The sequence below is a fragment of the Octopus bimaculoides genome, chromosome 2 (assembly GCF_001194135.2).
Source record: "Octopus bimaculoides isolate UCB-OBI-ISO-001 chromosome 2, ASM119413v2, whole genome shotgun sequence".
Lineage (NCBI taxonomy): Eukaryota > Metazoa > Mollusca > Cephalopoda > Octopoda > Octopodidae > Octopus > Octopus bimaculoides.
The window spans coordinates 69,995,731-70,006,019 of NC_068982.1; the positions used below are offsets into that span (position 1 = coordinate 69,995,731).

Below are 10,289 nucleotides of genomic sequence, written 5' to 3' on the forward strand. Positions count from 1 at the left end.
TATATATATATATATATATATATATATATTTATATATATATATCATCATCATTTAACGTCTGCTCTCCATGCTGACATGGGTTAGGCAGTTTGACTAGAGCTGATGAGCCAGAGAGCTGCACCAGGTTCCAGTCTGATTTGGCTAGGTTTCTACAGCTGGATGCCCTTTCTAATGCCAACTACTCCAGAAGTGTAATGGGTGATTTGGCATGCCACTGGCACAGGTGCCATTCACATGACACCGGCAACAACCACAACTACAGTTCACAGGTGCTATGTACATGGCAATGACCACACATATATGCTCACCTTTTCAGTGAGTATCTTCAAATTTCATTTAGTTTGGTACTTAGGATAACATTTTTTTTTTTTTGCATATAATTTGCATTCTATTACTCATTGCTTTTCAATTTACATTAAGAAAATTTTTTATGGGATTAACACATTGTAAGAAAGATCAAGGATTACCTGAAGCCATCATTATCATTGTTGTCCACTTTTCCATGTTCACGTGCATTAGACAGAATTTGTTGAGGTGGATTTTTAGAAGCTATGTGCCCTTCCTGTCATGAAACCTTCTTGTTTCCATGTAAGGTAATATTTCCCCATGACCAGGTATATTTTCATGGAAGATCGGAAACAAAGGACACTGCTTGCTTGATGATGACACTTGCTTACAACTATAATGCAATGTTGTGGCAGGGTAACAGTAGTGTGCACACGCACACACACACACAGTAGGTTTCTTTCAAATTCTGTCTACCAAATCTACTCACAAGGCTTTGGTTGGCCTGAAGCTATAGTAGAAGGCACTTGCCCAAACCATGTTTGTTAGGAGGCTAACTTCTTACCACACAGTCACACCTGTGCTTATATAGCCACATAGATAAAAATATTGAATGAAAACCAATCAAGCTTCAAAGAAGAAGAAAATTCATATAAAATAAATTCAATATTAGCAACAAGTAAAGGGCAGGAAAAAATTGTCTTCTTTTTTTGTACCATAAATAAGAGAAATTATTATCTAAAGACAGCAATATTTCTCAATTTTGGTATTTTCTATCAATTGACACATCTTCACCACCTTCCTCCTCCTCCTCCTCCTCCTCCTCTCTCTCTCTCTCTCTCTCTCTCTCTCTCTCTTTCAACTGGGGTGGTCATGTATTCCCTGTACAGCAAGATATGTTTTTGTTACTCTGTCACATTTCAGCCTCATCACCTGGCATAAAGCCACCTCTTCAATAGTACACCACCTTCTTGTCTTGCAAGTTACTTGGCCACCTCACTGATACCAGTGCCATGTAAAAGGCACCCAATACACTCTGTAAAGTGATTGGCATTAGGAAGGGCATCCAGCCATAGAAACCATGCCAAAGCAGGCATTAGAACTTGATGCAGTCCTCTGGCTCCACCAGTTCCTTTCAAACCATTCAACCCTTGCCAGCGCAGAAAACAATTGCTAAATAGTGATAATGATGGCATTAGAGAAAGCAAAATAAATGATCACCAAACTGAATATCTGAAACAGCTTACAATTTTGACATTTAGATATACACTTTTTCTTTCCATCCTTCTATGTCTGATAAAATAAGTCCTATTAATATATGAACTGGGTTCAAATCTAAGTCCTGGTAACCTCATGCCTTACATATGCTGTAGGACAGCTAAAACCAAATATATTGATGTATTCAGTCAAGACATCTGGTGACACTTTCTCAGCCTCCTATGGCAGGGCATGGTGACTGATGAGAAGCTGGAGAAATGTGTTGGTGCTCACTGAACTTTTGCATCCAACATGGTATATGTGGACAAAACCAAGTGATATGCCCATGCTGTGCAAATTGACAGTCTCTTTTTACTGCAGTGATTACTGCATTTCTTGTGCAAGCAGAGAGAGTGTGAATGATCTATTGCTAGTTAGGTGAACGACTCGACAAAGTGAAGCAGTCTTTCAGCTAACAAACTGAAGAGCTGATGCATGATGCAAAAACCATCCGTCATCGAAAAGCAGATGCCTAACAACCAAGTAATACATTTAGATGACTTGAAGAACTTGAAGATCAAGTCTAGCACTTAACTCCTTAGCATCCAGATTACTGTCAAATGTTTTGAATTAATCATGGTTTATTTCATAGCTTCAAAATGTTGATGGTGTGGTTGTTTATTTTTAGAATGACATTGTAGGGTAGGTGAGAGAGGTCTGGTCTGGCCACTTTGAACATAAAACAAGCAGAAGATTTGGGCCAGATATGGCCGGTTCATCACCTACTTGGGAACCTGGTCCATTCTCAGGTCAGAAATATATTCTTAACTGTTAGGGGTGCTGAAACATTTAGAATTTTGTACCCTATCCAAGGTCATTACGAAACATTCTAACATCATTACTGACTTTCCAAATCCTGCTGTGTTTCACATGGAATATTTGGCCCTCCCAAATCGTCTTGGTGTATAAGTGAACTTACCTTTTTGAAATTTGATCTGGAAAATTTGACCTGTACAGAAGAAAATGTGGTGTGTGTGTGTGTGCATGCATTCTCATAATACACAGTCATATTCCTGAGGAGAGTTACATATCCACTATATGATAAATATAGTTTGTAATCTTGTTATACTATCAATTTTCTTTTATTATTATTTTATTTTTGCTTTTTTTTTTTACTTAATTGTAAATCAAATCTAATGTATGTGCGGGTGTGCATAGGGTACTGAGGTACCACTCTGGTTATATTAATAAAGCCCAGCATTGTATTCTGCTGTTATATGCATAATACTGACTTCTGGAAACATTGTTTATTAGTTGACATTGTTTTGTTTTGTTTTTTACCTCCAGGATAGAAAAATGTGTGTACAATAGCTGTTTTAAAAAGAGGAAGTAGATAATGAATACCTTTCGCTAAAATGAACATGATTACAATGGGAGTTAGACAGATAGGAATAGTTAATAATATTAATAATAACATTAGCGTGTACTGCAAACTACACTAGCCAATATATTCAGCTAAAATGAATGTGACAATTTATACAAAAGTGGAGACCTTTTGATACTCATATAATGCATAGTTACTGTTATAAAACTAGTGTAACTATATAAGAACAATAATTTCATTATTTTGTGGACAATTTGAAATATTTGGTGTAGGTAATATCTACAGTTTTTTTTTTAAATTATAAAGCCTCATTGTGCAGTGTATACAAACACATTTCAATATATTTCTCTCTCTATGGAAAGAAGAATACTGAGATGTTTTCACTTGTTTTCTAGCTACAAATCTTTCTGTTACAAGCTTGTCTCTTTCAATCAACTCACTCATAAAGTAGGCTTGTGTGAATAGAGGGTAACAGCTGATAGTACCATGCAGTGAGGATGAGCACTAAATTATGTAGTTCTTAACAATACAACCATACTTGTGCTTTAATATATATACATATATATTGGATCATCCCATAAATAATGCGTTTTTTTTTTTATACTTCTTTTAATCTAAAATATATTCTTCATTTTCTACTATGCTCTTCCATCTATCTGGTAGACTTGCAAGGCCCCTCTTCCAAAATTCATTTGTCCATGACAAAAAATACACCTCCACTACTGTTTTGACCTCGTCTACAGAATTCATATTTTTCTCATCTAAATGATTTTGAAGTCTGCAGAATAAATGATAATCAGATGGGGCAATGTTCAGTGAATATAGTGGGTGGGGCATTGTTTCCCATTCAAACTGCTCTAGCCTTTGGAATGTCTTCCAAATGTGGCCGAGCATTATCCTGATGGAAGAACACCTTTCGTATTGAAACAAAAAATGGTTGTTTTTCTTCTATTGCTGACTTAAGCTGCTCAAACTGCTCACAGTAGATCTCCTTTGTTATCGTTTGGTTTGGGTTTAGAAGCTCAAAGTAGACTAAACCTTTCATATCCCACCAAACAGATAACAACACCTTTATGTTGGTGAAGACCTTTGTCCTGAAGTGCCAGTGTTTCTCCTTACCCTACCTACTTTCTTTGGCGCTTGACTTTTTTATAGAGAACCATTTCTCATCACAGTTACTATTTGGTCCCAAAAAAGTTCATTTGTGAGACATGACAGCAAAGAAAAGCACACATTCACTCTCTATGCACAATTAGACTCAGAAAGTTTGTGAGGAACCCATCGACCCAATTTGCTGACTTTTCCAATGGTACGCAGGTATCGATGAACGGTTGAATGACCAAATCCAAGATCCTCTGCTAGTTCGTCAACAATTACAAGTTTTGCAAGATGTCCTTGTCGAGCTCTACTGATCTTCTAGGATGAGGCTTGTCTTCTAGCTTGTAGTTTCCGGCTCAGAATTTCTAGAACTATCGTTGACACTGGCTTGCACTTATTGTCCAGTCCCCATATATACTGCATTAATATTCCTTGCACTTTCCGTTGCATTGTTGCCTTTATTGAACTCTTAAGCAAAATATACCGAACATGCTCTTTTGTCACTTCCATTATAGCTTTGAAAAAATAACTGTTAAAATCGAACCCTGCTCTTAAAAACTTGCACTAAGAATAAGTACAAGGTAAAATTACTACCTGCTTTTGTAGCAAGTTGATGCAGGTAGTTTATCTCATCCCCCTCCAACTCTTAGTTCATGCAATTAAAGAAAACCACATTATTTATGGGATGACTGTGTGGTGAAAAAGTTAATTTCCCAACCAAATGGTTTTAAATTCAGCCTCCTTACATTACATCCTGGTCAAGTGCCTTCTATAGCACCAGGCTGACCAAAACCTTGTGAGTGAATTTGGCAGATAGTATATATATATATATATATCCTTTAAGTTCATTTACAGGAAAGTTTTGAATATGTAATCATCTCAGGAATACAGACTATGATTTGTGGAAATGCATGTAACAATGCATTGAAATATTTATAAATTCTATTCAAGGGTTATCATTCATCATCATCATATATATATATATAAATTGACGGAATGGAGCTGGTAACCTCTAGGCTACATATGTTTCCTAGCTAGTAGATCCTTGGAAACAATAATTACTCAACAAGGGGTACTCCACTAGCTATTCATCAGGCCAAAGATGCATTGTCATTAAGGGATCCTAAATATCTCTGGCAAGTTAACTGGGGATTCCTTAATGACAATGTAATTTTTATATAACTAAGGTATCTTCAGTCTGATGAGTAGCTAGCAGAGTGCCCCTTGTTGAATAATTATTACTTCCGAGGATCTGCTAGCTAGGAAACATATGTTGCCTAGATTTTACCTGCTCCATTCCCTCAATTTGGATTTTTATTCACATTCATAGCAACCTTAGTTGCTTACCATGAAGTATAAAAAACTTTTTTTTAGTTTATCAAACTTCAATATGGGGAAAATCCTACAACCTTCCGCATCAGTAAACTATTATTGTTCCTGAAAGTTGTTTCTATCTACCATGGACTGCTTGATTCTTTCATTGTATGCACCATGTTGTGAAGCAGACAGAATATTGGCTTTAAACAGTCAGTGACATTTCAGTGATGGCAGTTGAATAGAGTCTGTATAGTTAAGAAATTCACTTTCCAATCACACAGCCTCAGGTTCAGCTCCACAGTGCAGCACCTTGAGCAAGTGTCTTCGACTTTGACTTCAGGCCAACGATTGTCATGTGAGGGGATTTAGGAAGACAGAAACTGGTAAAAACCCATCATTGTATCCATATGTAAATATTTAATCTCTGATGAGCTGTGACTAAAGATAGTGATGTTGCCATTTTTGGATGGGCTGCAACCACTGATATTTGTTGACTTTCCTATCAGCAAGTTGTTTGCTAGTTCTGCTGTTTTGAATTCCTCTGGAATATATTAAAAAAAAAGAAACATTTAAAAAACAGATAAGAGTTGGCAACTGGAAGTGCATCCTGCCATAAAAGTTCTGCCTCAGAGTACACCACTCTCGTCTAAGTCATATTGGCATGGAAAAAAAAGAAGTTGAACAAATGAAATATGTGTTTGTGTTTGTTTGAAATAAGACCAGGCACATACTGCTGGAAGGACTCAGTGCTGTTGATGGAGTTAAATTAGACATATTGGATTGACTTGGAACTTGGAATTCAAGTTGCATCTCTTGTGACTTATTCAATCAGTCAAGTTGAATAAGATGTAAAAGGTGGAAACAGAAGACCCAGTCAATCTACTGTGTGTGTGTGTAATGACCTGAACTATCACTATCTTCTTACACCAAACACTGAGATTACAATGTTTTTATTTTATTTATTCATTTATTTCTTGTGCGACTTCAATAATCTCAGTTTCTTTCTTTTAACTATGGTGAAGCTAAGACTGTAGTGTTGAATATTAACAATCCCTTTGAGGTTTCTTCAACTGGATGTCCTCTATCTATCAGCACTATTGCCTTTTAAGGATCTTTCATCTTCCCTTTTAAATGTTGCTGATTTCTTTTTGCCCCCACATTTGACTTCTTCCATCACCTGAGAGTATGGTAAATATTGAACAACACTAGAATTTTAAGCATAACAACTAATTTCCTGGATGAATATTTTCCATTCTGATGAAAAAAATAAATAAAAATATTCCTTAATTACCATCTTCAGCAACCACAGTTGGAAACCTTATTTTTGTAACATTGTTGAAGTCATAAAGGGTTTACATTTTCATTTTTCAGGTTAAAAAAAGAAATTAAATATTTCAGCCCTAATTTAGTTCTCATGTCAGTCAGTCTCCCCCCTCTCTCTCTCTCTCTCTCACACACACGCACATACACACCAAATGTATGTAAGCTTTTGTTCTGATAACTGCTGTTACCTCATTAAATTTCTTCTGATATGTTTTTGTATTGCATTAACTTAAAATTCTTCAAACTAAATTAACTGAACTAGATTCACATACCTCCATCCATTGATCCAGGATATCACATGAGCAGCTTCTCTTCCTCTCCCTCCCTCCTCCTCCTCCTTGTTTTTACATACTGCTTGAAAAAAAGAGACAGACAGGCAAACAGAGTTCATGTGTATGCAATGAATACAGGAGATATTACAGCCAGTGTATTTAGCATTTAATTGTCTGTTGCAGCCTACAAATACACCACCACAGCAGCAACAACAACAACAGCAACAACAGGTTCCTGTTACCATGTCTAGCGGGTCCATTATCCCAACAAATGAACAGTTGGACAAACTGAAGAGTGAACTTGATGTAGTCCAAGGAAATGTCCGTGTGATGGGGGAAATGTTGACAGAGCTCAGCCCTTACAATGTAGACTCCTCAGATCTTGAGCTTTTGCAAGTAAGTTAACATTACAAGATTCTTATTTTATTTTACTGCTTGTTTGTTTTTTTTTTTTTTTTTTTTTTTTTTTTTTTTTTTTTTTTGTTTTTTTTAAAGAAATTATGGCAGCATGAATTGTATAACTATCTGTCAAATACTAAGGTTCAACTATTGATGTCTTCCAGGTGTTTTTTTCATCATTGTTTAATGTCTGTTTTCCATGCTGGCATGGGTTGGACGGTTTGACTGAGGTCTGGAGAGCCAGCAGCTGCACCAGGCTCCCGTCTGAACTGGCAGTGTTTCTACAGCTGGATGCCCTTCCTAATGCCAACCACTCCGAGAGTGTAGTGGGTGCTTTTTACATGCCACTGGCACAGGAGCCAGTCAGGCGAGCCTGGCATTGATCATATTCGGATAGTGCTTTTTACATGCCACCGGCACAGGAGCCAGTCATGGGGCACTTGCATCGGCCACATTTGAATGGTGCTTTTTACGTGCTGGCTGATAATGCTGTTTGTGCTTAGAAGGTTTTGAGGGTGAATGAGGTCTTGAATATTCATATGCAGGGCAGTAGTTTCAGGTACCAGGTACAATTGGCTTTGAAAGACATAATGAAGAAACAATGCCACACAAGTTCTAGGTCTTTGAAAGATGAAAAGTACAATGGCCAGGCACATTTTCTCCAAAGATTGCAAATAAACAACATTGCTTGTATGACAGTGTCATCTGTTTACACAGTGTGCAATGTCAAGACAGAGACACACACAAATATATGGTTATCCTTTTACTTGTTTCAGTCATTTGACTACAGCCATGCTGGAGCACCACCTTGAAGGGATTTTAGTCAAACAAATCGACCCCAGGACTTGTTTCTTAAACTTAGTACTTATTCTATCAGTCTCTTTTGTCAAAACACTAAGTTACGGGGACATAAACACACCAACATCAGTTATCAAACAGTGGCGGGGGAACAAACACAAACACACACACACATATATATATATGATGGGCTTCTTTCACTTTCTATCTACCAAATCCACTCACAAGCCTTTGGTTGGCCTGAGGCTTATAGTAGAAGACACTTGCCCAAGGTGCCACACAGTGGGACTGAACCCAGAACCATGGGGTTGGGAAGCAAGCTTTTTACCACACAAAGGAAATTCTCAAATGCAGGAAATGCCTCGTCTAGGCATTTGATGTAGGCCTCCGTGTTGAGTCTAAGGCCATGTAGGAAGATAAATGGAGGCATAATATCACCATCACTAGTGATTACTCCAAACACCATGATGTTGACTGGATGTTTAATTTTTATCACTCTCGGTACATGTCCTCAGATTGACACCCAAACACTCTGCAATGTTTGTATTGGAGCTTCTGACACAAATGCCAAGCAGTACAGTATATTGTTTCCAAATTTCTAGCCGAGTGAATTATGTCATGATGTTTTTCTCACCAACAGTGCCCAACTGATCCTACTATAGTGTGTAGGCAACAAAATCAAAAACAAGCAATGCACATGCATGAAATTAATAATATAAAATAGCAACAATTTACCCATTGCAACCTGTATGTATATATATATATATATTTTAAATTTGTTTTCAGGAAACATTTTCAATATGCAAATAAAGCTCCTATTCTACTATGCCAGCTATAATCTAATGGTGCTAATTAGTGAGCAAGTTTTTTGGGGTTGCACCGAGCTGTACCAATGTAATGTAAGATAAATATAGTGATAATAACAATAATCTTTGAATGAAATTTATAAATATTTTAATTCATCGCTACACGCATTTCCACAAATCACGTCTAAACATTGTGGAAATGTGTGTAGCGATGCATTAGAATATTTATAAATTTCATTCAAGGATTATTGTTATTATTACTATACATACACACAAACACATACCAGAGAATGGGCTTCTTTTAGTTTCCATCTACCAAATTCAGTCATAAGGGCTATAGTTGGAAAATGAACTTGTTAACCGCCCACCCATTCCTTCACCTCATTGCTTGCAAATGTCACCTAGCTCTTTGTCATGATAGTTATGGATCTCTATGGCACTTCCATATTCTTCTTTGGTACTGATGCTTAATATAGAAACAGGACTTGTACATGTATTTATGTGCTTATGTCTGTAATGTTCAGTTTTCGTTATCCCACTCTTTTACAGAAACTTTGTGCTTGTTATACTTTCTATTGTCTTCTAAGAGATATAGTTGACTGTGTTTCTTTTTTCCCCATCTCTAATTTGTCTTAGGAACTGAACCGAACTTGTCGTCAAATGCAACAGCGACTTGTAGACTTACTTGACCAAGTTGCCAATGAGGAAGTCACAAGTAGGTTTATTTTATTTGTCACTAGATTGTTTATAATAAGCCAGTACAAAGGGTTTTTAATGAACCAATTGACCCCACTATATATTTTTTTTCTTTGTCTTTTTAAGCTTTTTAAGGCTGGTATTTAACCTATTTTGCTGAACTGCTAAGTTATGGGGATGTTAACAAACCAACACCAGTTGTCAAGCAATAGGTTGCAAGTGACAAACATAGTTACAAAGACACACACACACATGATATCTATCTATCTATCTCTATATGTATATAGAGAAGCCTGTCATATATATATGTCATATATATATATATATATATAGTGGAAACCTGTCATATATATATATATATATATATATATATATATATATGACAGGCTTCCACTTAGTTTCCATCTACAAAATTCACTAAGAAAATATTAGTTGTCCTGGTGCTATGGCAGAAGACACTTGCTCAAGGTGCTGCATGGAGGGACTGAACCTGAAACCACATGGTTACCAAGCAAGCTTCTTAGCCACACAAGTATGGCTGTGCCATGCCAGCAGTTATCAAGAAGTATGGTAGTTGTAGAGGTTGGCAGTTTCTTAGGCTGCTTATAAAAGAACTATATGTAGAACTAGCAGAAATACCCGGCGTTGCCCGGGTTAAAGAGTATAATGATATCTAAAAACGCCGTCTAGACTACGCATCATCTTTATATATA

General features: G+C 36.7%; 1 protein-coding gene across 3 annotated transcripts in view; it reads left to right on the forward strand.

Annotated features, from left to right (window-relative positions):
- The window catches only part of LOC106869232 (target of Myb1 membrane trafficking protein), a 152,423-nt gene that overhangs the window by 98,234 nt on the left and 43,900 nt on the right, over positions 1–10,289 (forward strand). For all 3 annotated transcript variants that reach the window (XM_014914881.2, XM_014914882.2, XM_014914883.2), the window contains 2 exons: positions 7,061–7,273; positions 9,517–9,595. In XM_014914881.2, the coding sequence (XP_014770367.1) occupies positions 7,061–7,273; positions 9,517–9,595 (292 nt within the window). The remainder of the gene's footprint in view (positions 1–7,060; positions 7,274–9,516; positions 9,596–10,289) is intronic.